This window comes from Cervus canadensis, chromosome 5 (assembly GCF_019320065.1).
Source record: "Cervus canadensis isolate Bull #8, Minnesota chromosome 5, ASM1932006v1, whole genome shotgun sequence".
In the NCBI taxonomy this organism is placed as follows: Eukaryota; Metazoa; Chordata; class Mammalia; order Artiodactyla; family Cervidae; genus Cervus; species Cervus canadensis.
In genome coordinates, this window is record NC_057390.1 from 7,030,815 (window position 1) to 7,047,666 (window position 16,852).

Sequence of the window (16,852 nt, forward strand, 5' to 3'; positions counted from 1 at the left end):
ACGCTGGGCTGGAAGAAGCACAACCTGGAATCAAGATTGCCGGGAGAAATATCAATAACCTCAGAAATGCAGATGACACCAGCCTTATGGCAGAAAGTGAAGAAGAACTAAAGGGCCTCTTGATGAAAGTGAAAGAGGAGAGTGAAAAAGTTGGCTTAAAGCTAAACATTCAGAAAACTAAGCTCATGGCATCTGGTCCCATCACTTCATGGGAAATAGATGGGGAAAGAGTGGAAACAGTGTCAGACTTTATTTTATTGGGATCCAAAACCACTGCAGATGGTGATTGCAGCCATGAAATTAAAAGACGCTTACTCCTTGGAAGGAAAGTTATGACCAACCTGGATAGCATATTAAAAAGCAGAGACATTGCTTTGCCAGCAAAGGTCCGTCTAGTCAAGGCTATGGTTTTTCCAGTAGTTATGTATGGATGTGAGAGTTGGACTGTGAAGAAAGCTGAGTGCCGAAAAATTGATGCTTTTGAACTGTGGTGTTGGAGAAGACTCTTGAGAGTCCCTTGGACTGCAAAGAGATCCAACCAGTCCATCCTAAAGGAGGTCAGTCCTGGGTACTCACTGGAAGGACTGATGTTGAAGCTGAAACTCCAGTACTTTGGCCACCTGATGCGAAGAGTTGACTCATTGGAAAAGACCCTGATTCTGGGAAAGATTGAAGGCAGGAGGAGAAGGGGACGACAGAGGATGAGATGGCTGGATGGCATCACTGACTCGATGGACATGAGTTTGAGTAAACTCTGGGAGTTGGTGATGGACAGGGAGGCCTGGCGTGCTGTAATTCATGGGGTCGCAGAGAGTCGGACACGACTGAGCAACTGAACTGAACTGAATAAATAAATTATTAATTATCATAAATTTAAAATTAATAATAAATTAATCAATGAACTCAAATGGACTGGACTGTAGCCCAGCAAGCTTCTCTGTCCATTGGATTCTCCAGGCAAGAATCCTGGAGTGGGTTGCCATACCTTTCTCCAGGGAATCTTCCTGACCCAGGGATCAAACCCAGGTCTCCTGCATTGCAGGCAGATTCTTTACCATCTGAGCCACTAAGGAAGTCCTAAATAAAAATATAAGGACAAATAACTGGCATAAACAGACTTCATCTAGAGATGATGTTATATTGAGTTGGTCCAAAATTTCCTTTGGGTCTTTCTTTGAGATGTTGTGGAAAAACCCAAATGAAGTTTTTTACCAAGTCAGTATCACTGGGAGAGCTTCCCTGATGGTGCAGACGGTAAAGAATCTGCCTGCAATATGGGATACCTGGCTTTAATCCCTAGGTCGGGAAGATTCCCTGGAGAAGGGGATGGTAATGCACTCTAGTATTCTTGCCTGGAGAATCCCATGGACAGAGGCCACAGGCCACGGGGTCACAAAGAGTCCGACAAGACTGAGAGATTCATTCTTTCTAATCCTAAGCGGAGTGTGTTTTTCGTTCAATCTTTTTTTTTTTTTTTTTGTTCAATCTTTAGTGAGTCTTTGACCCAAGGCAGAGTTAGAGCAGTGGGAGAGGCTCTTCTGGAAGGGCTCGGGGCACTGAACCCAGGTGCCCACGACACGGCCATGACGTCCTGCCAGGAGGACTGTGCCTGAGTGACTTTTCCATTGGTGGTTTAAGACGGCCTCACTCGCATGCCACAGCACTGACGTGGCTGCCGCGTCCTCTCTGAACCCTGAGTTCCATGGAAGTTTCACACATAGACCGCCACTTCTTTTCATTTCCTCTGGCCTCATTCTTCTTGTTCCTGGTGCCCAGTGGCACCCTGTGAACCCAGGGTCATGGAGAGCTGGTGAGCAGGTAAGACTCGCCAGACCAAAGGCTGATGTGATGCCAGGGAGGGAAGGGGTTTTGGAAATTATTCCCAAGGTCCATACACTGGCTCATTCAATTGTTCTCACTGTGAAACTTCTGAATCCTGGGCAACTTCCTACGCTCTGTGCAACACTACAATCCACAGGGCGTCAGAGATGTCAGTTCCCTGTAGGACTCACTGATGCTGTTTATACACTCTCCACTCTCCTCCTTCCCTGTTTTGCTCATGACTGGTTCATATCTGAGCGAAACAAAGAATTTCTCATGAGGCCCCAGCGGCACCTCTTTCCTACCTGGATCATTTACAATTGTCTTATTAGAAGGGCTTCCCATCCCTCTTGAGACAAATGGTTTATCTCTTTTCTTTGATGTTTCGCTTGAGTTCTATCTCATAAATGCTGGTTTTTAAGTTTTTTGTTTATTTTCGGCTATGCTGGGTCTCCGGTGCTATGCAGGTTTCTCTCTAATTGAGGCAGTCGGGGGCTACTCTCTCGCTTAGGTGCGCAGGCTTCTCACTGCTGCGGCGTCTCTCGTTACGGAGCATAGGCTCAATAGCTGCTGCACGGCCTAGCTGCTCCTTAGCATGTAGAATCATCCCTGATCAGGGATTGAACCCTTGACTCTTGTGTGGGCAGGCAGAATCTTTACCACTGAGCCACGAGGGAAGCCTCCATCTCATAAAATCTTAATGATACATACTCAGCCATACTTACTTTTCATTAAAAAGAAAAATCAAGCTCATTAGTAATTACTCAGTAATTACTAATCTTAGTAATTACTCATCTTCCCCATGGCCCAGCTGCAGTCTGGTTCCAACTCTGCATCCTCTTCTCTGTGCTACTTTCTCATATAATTTAAAACCCACCTTCACCAATTTCTGTTCTGCAGGTATATTACCATCTTCTCTAGAAGTTTCATCTCAGTTTTACCCCATGCTCTGAAGCTTCCTTTTAAAACTTTCTTGATTCTTGAGATCCACTAAACACTGTCTAACCTCATCTGCCCCCCTTCTTGGTCTTGTTTGACTTCCTACCTGCAGTTGCCCAGCTCTGACCAGCTCTGACCTTCTTCTCAGCCCCTGGCCAACCTACTAGAAATTCTTTCTGAGGCCACAGGAAGCACACCGGAGACTGGAGGAGGGGAATTCCTGCTTCTGCAAGTCAGCAGGCAAAGTGGAAGGGAAATTCCTTAATCAGAACATGAAACTCAGAGTCAGAAAAATGAAGCTGGATTCTCAGGTCTCTCATGAGCTATACGATATAGAGCAAAACACAGACCTCAGAACCTCAGTTTCTCGTCTGTAAAATGGAAGCATAGAGTCTGCAAACCCAGCCAGAGAATCCTTGGAATGATCATATGAAACACACATGAGAAAAAGCTTTGCAGTCTACGTGCATTGTTGTTTAGTGGCTCAGTCGTGTCCAACTCTGGTATGACCCCATGGACTGCAGCCCGCCAGGCTCCTCTGTCCATGGGATTTCCCAGGCAAGAACACTGGAGTGGGTTGCCATTGCCTTCTCCAGGGGACCTTCCTGACCCAGAGATTGAACCCTCATCTCCTGCATTAGTAGGTTGATTCTTTATCACTGAGCTACCAGGGAAGTCTCTACATGGGTAATAGGTTATTATTATTTTGTTACTTTTTTTTAATCTCTTTAATTTTGACTGCAGTGGTGAGAAATATACCATTGGAATACTTGTTGGTACACTTTTAGTGAGAAGTTGGAAGGCCAGGTGCTACGTGAAGGTTAGAGAATTAATGATTACAGGACTAGTGATATACTGATCACCCATCATTCAGTAAATATCACAGTGCCCCTAAAGATACAAATACAGAATGTTTTCACAATTTGAGGGTATGACTTTCTGAAATATCCTTATATCAGACTGACCTTCTTCTCTGGTTCAAATTTGTGAAGTTTGGCTATAGGTGAGCTTAATACGAATAGTAATTCTCTGGTTAAGTTATTTAATTTTCTTTTCTCTTGAATTAGAATGGAAAACTTCTCTCTGAAAAGAGGAGAAACCTAATTGAACTGGATGAAGTTTATGACTATCACCAGGGCACGTATGTGTGTGATTACACTCAGACAGATAATTCAAGTTCATGGACAGTAAGAGCTGTTATTCAAGTGAAAACCATTGGTAAGTGAGATTTTTGGTTTCAATATTTGCTATTTCAAGTCCAATTACCCAATTAAAGTTACCTTCTTTGGCTTAGTGATTTTTTCCTTTTGGGGGCTGGGGGAAGGAGATAGTCATAGACTGTAGTCATGAAAAGCCTGGAATATTGGCAAATATCAATTTTTCCATTAACCCAGCTTCCATCCTCTGAGGAAGGCCTTGTTATGAATCATATTCAGGTCACAAGTTGGGTTTTCTATTCACTGATTCTTTGTTTTGTGATACAAAAACCAAAAAACAATATGAGGGACTTTCCTGGTGGTTCACTGGTTAAGACTTTGCCTTCCAATGCAGGAGATGTGAGTTCAGTCCTTGGGCAGAGAGTCAAGATCCCACATGCCTGCTGGCCCAAAAACCAAAACATAAAACAGAGGCAGTATTGTAACAAGTTCAGTAAAGACTTTGAAAATGATCTACCTCAAAAAAAATCCTAATAAAAAAATGAAGGATTCATGCACAGAAATAAAAGATTAAATATTTCACACATGAGAGATAATACATTTAAAAATAATACTAAATATCTCACACCCAGAGATAAGTGACACTCACGTACCTATCACCAGCTTTAATAATGGTTTTTCCATCTCACTGTTTCTTTACTGAAACAAAATGTTATAGATAGAGCTTGAGGTCTGGGTCCCCAGCCCTTCCCACTTCCTCTCTTTGCAGATATAGCCCACTCTTTCCATTTATGTGTTTATGCTTTTGCTACATATGTATATTTCCATTAATAAAGTAGGATATCATTTTATGTTATAAAATGAAATTTGTGCTACAAACACATGGGATTGTTCTTAGGCAATATTTTGCTAAATTATACTCCCATGAGCAATGCACAGATTCCTATTTATCCCAAATATTAATAATATTTGGTGGTTTCAGGCTTTCTATTTATTTATTTTTTGAATTATGAAAGTATGATAATACATTTATAAGAAAGTTAGAAAATACAGAACAAAGTTACATATAGTTCTATATATTACAATTACTTTTTTAAGTAGATAGATTGAGAATTTTAGTTAGAATTTGAATATCAAACTCTCAAAAATTAATAGAATGAATATACAGAGAAGTAGAAGGATATAATAGGCCTGAAAACCACTGTGAACCAATTCAACACAATTAAGATTTATACAGTTTTCACACAACAGCAGAATATACATTCTACTCAAGTTTCCATAGACTATAAGCCAGGAGACACTGGGACATATCCAAGGACATAAAACAAGGCGTAAAACTTTCATGATCTAAAGGTACCGAAATCATACAGAGTGTGTTCTCTTATCACTGTGGAATTATGTTAGAAATCAATACCAAAAGGTACTTGAAAATAACCCACGTAGTTTCAAGTGCAATGTGACATTTAGCAAGAGAGATCTTTGACTCAGCCATTGAAAGCCTCAATAAAGTTAGAAGAGCTTTCAGACTTTCTGATTTGAATCAACCGGACTCTCTTTTCCCATTCCAATTTACGTTTCTCTGACGGCTATCAAAGTTGAATATCCTGTCATTCGTTTCTTGGCCCATTGAGCTTATTCTTCTTTCATCCCCAGGTTTCCCTTGGGTCTTTCTCATTAGATTTACAAGTATGTATGGATAAACTATATGATATAATTAATTTAAGTATGGTTGATCTCAAAACATAACCATACAGAACCGTTGACTTAGATCTTAGTAAATCCACTAATTACTTTTACTTCCTCTTCTTTCATTACAAGATACAAACCACATGGGTCACCCTGAGACCTGTCTACTTCCTGGCCCTTGCGCTCACCACCACTTTCGATGTCAGCGACTCACATTTATATGAGATTGTTCCTTGGGTGAGGGGTTAGAAGGCAAATAGCCCACTTGGAGCGCTAGCTTCTCCTCCAAGTTCAGTTGCTGTTTCACTCAGGCATGGTAACTCACCCCATCAAACTTTCAGTGGCAGGATTTGCTTTTCTCTCTCCCACAGGATACCTTGAAATATCCATTGCAACTTTTCATGCCTTCTCTCTCATCATTCCTGTCTTCCTCACTTACTCATTCATGCTCTCATGTATTCATTCTCACACAAGTATTTGTAGAACATCTAATACATTTCAGGCCCTGGGCTTGATGCTAAAGATGTAAGAGTGGGCATCTGGACATTTCTCTGACCTCCCAGAACTTTCTATCTTGTGGGACAAACCAGGAGGATTCAGGCTGCTACAGTTCAGTAGGATGAATAGAGACAAAGGGAAGCAGTGCAGCATGTGGGAGACCCATCAAACCCACACCTGGGTACCCAAGCTGAGTAGTGAGGGGCAAAGACAAATCAGTCCACTGAAGATGGGTAAGATGCTGTTCCAGCCAGAGTGAGCAGCACAGCTAATGTGCGAGAGATGAGAGAGAGCATGGTGCATTCCGGGGAGAAGAAGAAAGTGAGTTAGGGTATCTGGAAGCAGAACTGACTCCACACTGTTCTAGTAAGTCTGGACTTTGTCCAAGGAACAACCGGGAGCCATTGAGGGTTCTATGAAGGAGAGTGTCATGAATAGATCTGATTTTGACATAGATCTCTCTGCTTATTGTGCAGAAAATGGGTTTGGGGGAGCAACAGTGGAGGCAGGAAGAAGAATTAGGAGGCTGCTATGAGTCAAGCAGGCAATTGCTGATGGTGGCCTGAACTAGGAGGGATAGAGGGATAGAGAGACGTGAATGAACTCCAGAAATATTTAGGAAGTTATTTGTAAAGGGGTTTGGGAATCAGGAGTGAGGAAGAGGGGAAAGGAGGAGTCCAGGATGAGAGCCAGGTTTTAAGTTGGGCGAGGAGGTGGATTTTCTGTACACTGAGGGAAGGTGAGATGGAATGGGGAGGAATGGGATGAGCTGGGATGGGATGGAACAGAATGGGAAGGACAGGATGTGGTATACGGGGCTGGTAGAGGAAACAGGTGAGAAGCAACAGGTTTGAATTATGCTCTTAAGAGATGTCTCTCGTCACTTTTCAGGGGGTGGGGCTGTGCTGGGTCTTCATTTCCGTGTGGGGCTCCTCTAGTTTCAGTGCGTGGACTTCTCTAGATGTGGCTTGGGCTTAGTTGCCCCATGGCATGTGGGATCTTCATTCCCCAGCTAGGGTTGGAACCTTGTCCCCTGTATTGGAAGGTGGATTCTTTACCACTGGACCACCAGGGAAGTCCTCTGTGGTCCCTGTTTGAGCAGACCTAGCAAAGGTGATTAGAGATGGAGTTTAAGTGCAAGATGAAAGAGGGAAATCAAAGACGGTTTACTTTTCTGGCACGATGAGTTGGTAAACAGGGGCATCATGCCATGAGACAGAAGAACACTGTAAAAGAAGTGAGTATGAGGAAGAAATTCAGTGTTAGCCTTGGAAGGACTTTCAGTCGTCAAGTCACCGTGACAAGTGGGTATTTGGATACACCAGACTGGGATCTAAGAGCTGGAGCTGTGAATGTGAGAATGGTTGGCATACGGTCGAGGGAGACGGGGTCAGGCTGGCTGTGAGGACAGAGAGGAGAGAGCCCAGAGCATCCAGTGCTGGGGGTGAGGGAGCATCTCACCGGAGCTGAAGCAGGGGTGCAAGGACAGAGGAAAACTGCCCCGGAACGTGGAAATAACACGTTGCAAGGAGGGAGTGAGGCTCGGCCTCGTGTGGTGAGACCCAGGAATAGATCACTGGCTCTGGGAAGAGAAGGGTCATTATTTACATCAGCAAGTGGGTATCAGTGGAAGGGCAGGGAGGGAGCAGTAGAGGAAGTGAAACCGATGACGCAGGAGAGAGAACCTTTCAAGGGCAGAGATGGCTCATAGGAAAGGTGCCTGCAGCACTTGAGCTGCCCCCGTGGAGAGCAGGTGAGTGCAGACCGCAGGGAGAGAACTGAGGAGTGAGGTTCACAAGAGGCAGAGCCGTGCGAGGAGGAGCCCCCAGCCCTTCGTGGAGTGAGCAGAGGCTGGGAGGACAGGCCAGCGTCGGGGCAGAGATGTGCAACCCAAGGAGGAGCAGAGAGCATGCCCGGCGCAGCCAAGGCTGCCTGCTGCTGTTTAGTCGCTCAGTCGTGTCTGACTCTTGTGACCCCCGCGGAGGGTCCCACCAGGCTCCTCTGTCCATGGGCTTTCCCAGGCAAGAACACTAGAGCGGGCTGCCATTTGCTTCTCTGGGGCATCTTCCTGGCCTAGCTACTAAGAGGGAAAGCAGGTTAAAAACTCAGCCGTGCCCAGTGGATTTTTGTGCAAGGAGGTCACGGAGGTCACTGGCAACTTTGGCCAAAGGGGTTTCAGTGGAGAGATGGGAGCAGAAATCAGACACATGGGAGGGGAGGGGAGGGAGGACATGAACACATAGTGCTCTTTCCAGAACTCAGCTGGGAAGGAAGGAGAAGGGGTGGGGATGTGAGTTGAAGAGCGTTTTTCCTCTGTTTCAAGATGGAGAGACTGGGGAATTCCCTGGAGGTCCAGTGGTTAGGGCTCCAAGCTCTCACTGCTGAGGTTGTAGGTTCAATCCCTGGTCAGGGAACTAAGATTCCTACAAGACACCACAGGGAGCAGCAAAAAAAAAAAAAAAAAGATGAAAAGACTGAGCAAGGATAAATGCTGATGGGAAGAGAGAGAGGAGAGAGAAAGTCAAAGATACAAGAAGAAGTTGGTGTAATTGAAGGAAGGAGGTCTCTGAGAAGTAGGAGAGGAGTAGGAGGTGCCCAGAGTAGAAGAGATGAATTTTCCTATCTTAGGAGATGAGGCATCTTCAGGAGGGACTTTGACAGTGGTGGCACATTTGAAAGTTTATGACAGGAAGTTGAGGGATAATGATCCATGAAGGGCTGAACTCACCTTTACTTTGAAATAAATTGTAAACTTGAGGATGGAGGGAGAGGTAGACTCCTATCTGGCTGACCTGTGCATTTTCTCAGGTGGGTTCTCCTTCCTGTTCCGTTTCTCCAGACGGACCACAAACCAACCTTGGAGGGAAAAGATGAGGGTTCAAGTCTGTGGTTGGCAAGCAGTCTGGCCTGGAAGAAAATGTACCCAGGCAGATATGGACTTATCAAGGATTCATGTTTTGCTAAAACCTGCAATCTGATGTCACAGTCATTTCTGGAAGCATGATTTTCACATGCAAACTTCAATTTCTAGTCTTATGGATTATGGATAAAATTTGAAAATGTTCCCCCAAATTAGATCAAAACGTGACTGTGCAGACCAGGCCTTCGGATTTCCAATGCAAATAATGATTTCTAATTTTATCTTTTAGTGAAGAACACTAATCTCAAACCAGATATTCTGGATCCCATCAAGGACACCTTGGAAGTAGAACTTGGTAAGATGGGTGGGGTCATTACCCTTGAATGACCTTGTCCTGAGAGCAGGTCTAAGTGTGATTCAAGGAAGAGCATCAGGATTTCAAGTCAAACAGAACCGGGGGTGAATCTAGACGGGGCCACTGACTAGTTCTGTGACCTTATACAGTTGCTAAATCTCCTGAAGTCAGGGTTTGTAAAACTGTAAGTGGACAAAGCCAAAGTGACCTCACAAAATTACATTGAGAAATAAGGGTGGCTTGAATGTCAACCATGGTTAATAGATTTTTGTAAAAGCTTCTTCCTTACTCCACATAAATTGGAACACAGATTGGTTAGGTCCATTGGTTATAGATTTAACCAATTTACCAACTTAGGCAGCACCAAGTATTTATGAATACAGTGTTTGGTTTGGCCTTTAAGATAATCACAAGAGAATGCTACAATCCCTGTTTAAATGAGTTGTATTCCAAAGTAGTGTCTTCTTTGGAGTGGAGGGGGAAGCGACTTCTAGTGGTTCCCTTTGGTTTTGTCAGCTTCAATAATATCTACATCTTCCCACATAGCCAAATAAGAATGCTGTCTTCAAAGCCAAGTGCGGATTGCTCCAGTAAAATAAATGCTATTTTAAGTGCTAATAAAGTATTTATTCTTGTAGAAAGAAAGGAAAAAGTAATATTATTGTAAAAGACCACCGAGTAGCAGTTTCTTTTAGATGCTAATTAGGGCTTTCCTGATGGCTCAGGGGTAAGAAACCCAGGAACCAAAGCCGGAGACACTGGTTTGATCCCTGGGTCAGGAAGATCCCCTGAAGGGGGACATGGCAACTCACTCCAGTATTCTTGCCTGGGAAATCCCACAGAGGAGCTTGGTAGGCTACAGTCCAGGGGGTCACAGAAGAGTCAGACAAGACTTAGTGACTAAACAAGAAGATAATATATTTCATTATGAAAAGAAATGTCAGAATAGATATGGTAAATTACCACTAGGTGGCGGGAGCGGTATATCCTGATAATGAAACAGGGCTATTGGGCTGGCTAAAAGGTTCATTGGGTTTTCCCTGTAAGACCTTATGGAAAGACCCAAATGAAGTTTTTTGCCAACTCAATAGTACAGGCAACGTCACAAGAATGAAAGGAAGGAGCAAAGAAGGAGGAAAAGCATTAATTAATATAAAAATAGCCAAGTTACCTCTGTGCTGTGCTAAGCAGCCTCAGTTGTGTCCGACTCTTTGCGACCCTGTGGACTGTAGCCCGCTAGGCTCCTCTGTCCTTTGGGTTCTCCAGACAAGGAGACTGGAGTGGGTTGTCACGCCCTCCTCCAAGGGATCTCTCTGACCCAGGGCTTGCACCTGAGTGTCTTATGTCTCTTGCATTGGCAAGCGGGTTGTTTACCACTAGTGCCACCTGGGAAGCCCTAATTACGTATGGTACCAGTGAATGTTTGTTATCACTGTAAGAAAAGCATTATCAAGGTGTAAAGGTGAGTTTTCAAATGAAGTCCCTAGACTTTATATGGTTAAAATACTGAATTTCTGGATAACCCTTGCCTAGAAAATGGGTAGAAAGAGGGCAGTGTAGTTACATGCACACCAATCCGCAGAGCACAATTCAAAATAGAGCTGAATATCCAGATAATCACCAAAACCTCAGGGTTTTTGTTTAACACGCAAATGCTTTTGGCCACCTGATTCGAAGAGCTGACTCATTGGAAAAGACCCTGATGCTGGGAAAGATTGAGGGCAGGAGGAGAAGAGGGTGACAGAGGATGAGATGGCTGGATGGCATCATCAACTCAATGGAGATGAGTTTGAGCAAACTCTGGGAGATAGCGAAGGGCAGGGAAACCTGGCAGGCTGCAGTTCATGGGGTCGCAGAGTTGGGCACGACTGAGTGACTGAACAACAACAAGAAATGCAAGTACTGCCTATAAAATATTCTTCAGCAACACGCTTGTAACTACTTTAGCAGCAGCGTTGGAAGACGGTGCTAGTCATTGCAACTGCTCATTTTCCTGGTGTTTATCCTGAAACCACATTAGAACTCTTAGTGTATGACCATGCCAGTCTCCATCTGGGTAAATATAGTCATAGGTTTGAGATCTAAGTGTTGCCCAGTAGAGACAAACATTCCTGGTTTTACATGTTTCTCAATGAGAGACAGGTAGACGGTTGGTTATGACCGCCTCAGGGGACAGTTTCCAGGCGGTGTCTTCCTCCTTCACAGGGCACATCCTTCTCACCAGCTGCCTTCCTGTTTTCTGCGGCCCCTTCCTTCTCAGGAAAGCCTTTAACTCTTAACTGCACGGCACGATTTGGCTTCGAAATAAACTTTAATCCTGTGTTAAAATGGTACATCAGAGATTCTGACCAGGAGTGGGAAATCAAAACACCCAAGGGAAGAAGGTAAGAAGGAAATGAGCCAACTTGTTCTCTGCAACTCACATGAAAGGCTTTCACCTTTAGAAAACCCCACAATCATGCACCCAGAGCTGCGTGCACACACCCACAGCTGATGGTGTGGCCACTAGCGCCAGCTAGTGGAGCAAGCAAAAGTGTAAACATGCAAAATGAGAGCTCATTTAATTTTTTTAATTTTTTTTTCATTTATTTTTATTAGTTGGAGGCTAATTACTTTACAATATTGTAGTGGTTTTTGCCATACACTGACATGAATCAGCCATGGATTTACATGTGTTCCCCATCCTGATCCCCCCTCCCACCTCCCTCCCCATCCCATCCCTCTGGGTCTTCCCAGTGCACCAGCCCTGAGCACTTGTCTCATGCATCCAACCTGGGCCGGTGTTCTGTTTCACCCTTGATAGTATATTTGTTTCAATGCTATTCTCTCAGAACATCCCACCCTCACCTTCTCCCACAGAGTCCAAAAGTCTGTTCTGTACATCTGTGTCTCTTTTTCTGTTTTGCATATAGGGTTACCATTACCACCTTTTCAAATTCCATATATATGCGTTAGTATACTGTATTGGTCTTTATCTTTCTGGCTTACTTCACTCTGTATAATTGGCTCCAGTTTCATCCATCTCATTAGAACTGATTCAAATGAATTCTTTTTAATGGCTGAGTAACATTCCATGGTGTATATGTACCACAGCTTCCTTATCCATTCATCTGCTGATGGGCATCTAGGTTGCTTCCATGTCCTGGCTATTATAAACAGTGCTGCGATGAACATTGGGGTGCACATGTCTCTTTCAGATCTGGTTTCCTCAGTGTGTATGCCCAGGAGTGGGATTGCTGGGTCATATGGCCGTTCTATTTCCAGTTTTTTAAGGAATCTCCACACTGTTCTCCATAGTGGCTGTACTAGTTTGCATTCCCACCAACAGTGTAAGAGGGTTCCCTTTTCTCCACACCCTCTCCAGCATTTATTGCTTGTAGACTTTTGGATAGCAGCCATCCTGACTGGCGTGTAATGGTACCTCATTGTGGTTTTGATTTGCATTTCTCTGATAATGAGTGATGTTGAGCATCTTTTCATGTGTTTGTGAGCTCATTTTAACTTGGGGGGCCCAAGGCAGTTTTGTATGGGCTTCCCTGGTGGCTCAGAAGTAGAGAATCTGCCTGCCAAGACCAAAGATGTGGGTTCCATCCCTGAGTTGGGAAGGAGTAGAAAATGGCGCCCTCCTTCAGTATTGCTGCCTGGGAAATCCCATGGACAGAGGAACCTGGTGGGGTACAGTACACAGAACTAAATTTTCAGTTGTTTTATTACTTTATAATTTATTTTTTATTTTTGGCCTCATGACTTGTGGGAACTTACTTCCCTGACCGGGGATTGAATCCAGGACCCAGGCAATGAAAGCTCAGAATCTTAACCACTAGACTACCAAGGAAGTTCTCCCCCACCTCCTTTTTTTTTTTTCTGTACTTTTTTTTTTTGGTTGCGCTGTGCATCGTGTGGAATCTTAGTTCCCTGACCAGGGATCAAACCTGCATTCCTTGTGTTAAGAAATGCAGTCTTAACCACTGGACTACCAGGGAAGTCCCTGAAGTCCCTTTTAAAAAATTACTTAAAATTTTTTTATTTTTAAAAAATGTTATCAGTTGTTTCAAAGTTCTGTTTGTAGAACAGTTTGCTGTGGCTGCTTGGCTCACCAAGCTAACAAGCAGGGACACTGACCCAGGCTGCTTGAATAGACTAGGTGTGTCCAACAGACTGGAGAAGACTCTGCACCCCTGCCAGACACTCCCATCCCCCCACGCGGTCCTCCTTCCACAGTGGGGTCAGTCAGGGTCCGAACTCTGTAGTCCTTAAGGGTCCAGAGTGTATCCAGAGGAAAAGGCACAGGAATATGCAGTCTGACCAAAATTACGAGACATGAGAAATAGTTGACGCAATCCGACCTGGAAAATGAGACCCAGAGATGGGATAGCTATTTTTTTCTTATTTTTTTATGCATGTCCACAGCAGCTTTATTTACAATGTTGTTGTTGTTATTGTTTAGTTGCTCAGTCGTGTTTGACTCTTTGTGACCCCATGGACAGTAGCCCATCAGGCTCCTCTGTCCATGGGATTTCCCAGACAAGAATACTGGAGTGGGTTGCCATTTCCTGCTCCACAGGATCTTCCTAACCCATGGACAGAATTTGCGGCTCCTGCATCTGCTGGCAGATTCTTTACCGCTGAGCCACCAGGAAGTCCTTTAGTAGAAGTTCAGTTCAGTTCAGTTCAGTCGCTCAGTCATGTCCGACTCTTTGCGACCCCGTGAATCACAGCACGCCAGGCCTCCCTGTCCATCACCAACTCCCAGAGTTTACTCAAACTCATGTCCATCGAGTCCGTGATGCCATCCAGCCATCTCATCCTCTGTCGTCCCCTTCTCCTCCTGCCTCCAATCCCTCCCAGCATCAGGGTCTTTTCCAATGAGTCAACTCTTCGCATGAGGTGGCCAAAGTATTGGAGTTTCAGCTTCAACATCAGTCCTTCCAATGAACACCCAGGACTGACCTCCTTTAGGATGGACTGGTTGGATCTCCTTGCAGTTCAAGGGACTCTCAAGAGTCTTCCCCAACACCACAGTTCAAAAGCATCAATTCTTCGGCACTCAGCTTTCTTTATAGTCCAACTCTCACATCCATACATGACCACTGGAAAAATCATAGCCTTGACCAGACGGACCTTTGTTGGCAAAGTAATGTCTCTGCTTTTTAATATGCTATCCAGGTTGGTCATAACTTTCCTTCCAATGAGTAAGCGTCACTAGAAGTTAGACATTTATAAATTGTAGTATCTGTTTTCAAAGGGAGTTTGTCATGAAAGAAAGATCAGATGAGGCCCACAAGCAATTATCAGTTTAGTTCAGTTGCTCAGTAGTGTCTGACTGTTTGCAACTCCATGGACTGCAGCATGCCAGGCTTCCCTGTCCATTACCATCTCCTGGAGCTTGTTCAAACTCATGTCCATCGAGTCGGTGATGCCATCCAACCATCTCATCTTCAGTCATCCCCTTCTCCTCCTGCCTTCAATCTTTCCCAGCATCAGGGTCTTTTCCAATGAGTCACTTCTTCGCATCAGGTGGCCAAAGTGTTGAAGCTGAAGCTTCAACATCAGTCCTTCCAATGAATAATCAGGACTGATTTCCTTTATGATTGACTGATTTGATCTCCTTGCAGTCCAAGGGACTCTCAAAAGTCTTCTCCAACAACCAATTATATTCTAGTATAAATGCTTAGTATGATGCTTAGCCAACTCCATCATTTTTTAAAAGTGGGTCATCTCTGAGTATCCTCCATCCTTTCAGCATCTCCTTGTGCTATCTGACAGCTCTTCTGAAAGCCGAACAGTTAGTCTGCTTACATAAGTTCCACAAACTGTTTAATGCATGTCAATCTGTGTTACCCAAGTAGTGTGGTATTTTCCCTCTTTTCCTAGTGTTAAATCCACCTTAAAGGATGAAGTCATAGAACGTGTTGTCTTCTTGGAAAAAGTTACTCAGAGTGATCTTCACAGGAAGTTCATTTGCTTTGCCCAGAACTCCATTGGGAACACTACTCAGTCCATCCAGCTAAAAAAGAAGACAGGAGGTGAGCCTGAAGGTGGATGCAGAATGCACGCAACTGCTTTTACCTGGGAGGAGAGGAACTTTCCTAAAAAGTAGTCATGGTAATGATAGCCACAAACATGCACTAGATGTCAAGGTTCTAAGTATGCACTTTGCTTGTGTTGATTCACTCAATACCTTCACCAAGGCCACGCAACAGTAAGTTTCACATTGGTGATCTAGAGCTAGTCCTCTTACTAATATTCTGCATACAGGGCCTGTGTTGGAAAAACCTATCATTTGTTCATTCACTCATTCATTCTTCCTAGAAAGACCTACAGAACATGCCCTACATGACAGGCATCATGCTAGGACCTAGCCCTCTTTCTTATTTTCCTCCCCTGGCTTCCAAATCCAGAGCATATGGTGGTCTGGAGTTGGAGAGTGGAGAAGAGAAAGAAGGGAAATGGAGAAAAATGCTCAGTTTAGGAGTTATATGTATACATCACAGATTGTGGCTGGAGAGGAAATTCCTGATAAGGAATGGCTTTTAAATTTCTTTAAGAAGTTCAGAGTTGAAGGTGATATCATTCATTCACCGATGAATCGAGATGAGAAAACAAGCACTTTTGGAATGCTTGTGAGGCTTCACTAGGACACACTTCATGCCCAGTGCCTGGTGGATGCTCTGTCGAGGTGTGGGTTGAAAGTGCTATGTGTTAGGTACTTTAGAGGTGAGAAAGCAAGTTGGAAGTAGCTCTGGGCTTCAGGAACTTTAGATTTTAGTAGATTTGACAACACATGAAAGTAAATTATAGTAGGCAATGAGAGGGAAGCTTATCAGGGAAAAGTAAATAAAAGTAGTTTTTGCCAGTTTCCCCGGCCACCCCCAGTCAGGAACTGGCCATCATCCTGGGTTCTCTTGAGTTCATTTTATGACAGTTCCTTCAAGATGTGGTTTAAGACATGCCCAGAATCAAGAGAAATGTTTTCAGTGGCAGTGATTCCGGTAAATCTCCTCTGGCAGAGGTGCTCGGGTGCTGTGTGAGTGTGGGGGTGTCGGGGGGTGCTCGGCCTCGGTAACTGCTCACCCACAGCCGCGCGTCTCTGTCCCCAGCGGTGTTCCTGTATGTCCTCCTGGGCACCGTCTCGGCCCTGGCAGGCCTGCTGACCGCAGGCGCGCTGCTCTACATGTACTGGATTGAAATAGTGCTGCTCTACCGAACCTACCAGAGCAAGGATGAGACGCTCGGGGGTAAGCGGCCACCTCACCTCTGCTGTTTCCCCTCTGAATGGACCTAGACGGAGAGAGCGTGGGACAGGCACATTCCCTGAGGGACAAAGTCATGGCCCCCAGCCTCTGAGATCCTTCTGCTGATCTGGTGTCTCTATACCTGGGAGGGTTGGGACCCCAGGGGAGAAATGATCTCTTCTCATTCCAGTTACTAGGAATCTTGCCAACAATGCTATTGTAGGACATCTTGGACTTAAAAATGACTGTCCAGTTGACATCCTAAAGCAAGATGGTAGATGACTTAATATCTCCATGCCTC

General features: G+C 44.5%; 1 protein-coding gene across 2 annotated transcripts in view; it reads left to right on the forward strand.

Annotated features, from left to right (window-relative positions):
* The window catches only part of LOC122441443 (interleukin 18 receptor accessory protein), a 32,409-nt gene that overhangs the window by 12,194 nt on the left and 3,363 nt on the right, over positions 1-16,852 (forward strand). For both annotated transcript variants that reach the window (XM_043468043.1, XM_043468044.1), the window contains exons 5-9: positions 3,828-3,978; positions 9,251-9,316; positions 11,577-11,700; positions 15,191-15,342; positions 16,417-16,554. In XM_043468043.1, coding sequence (XP_043323978.1) covers positions 3,828-3,978; positions 9,251-9,316; positions 11,577-11,700; positions 15,191-15,342; positions 16,417-16,554 — 631 coding nt within the window. The remainder of the gene's footprint in view (positions 1-3,827; positions 3,979-9,250; positions 9,317-11,576; positions 11,701-15,190; positions 15,343-16,416; positions 16,555-16,852) is intronic.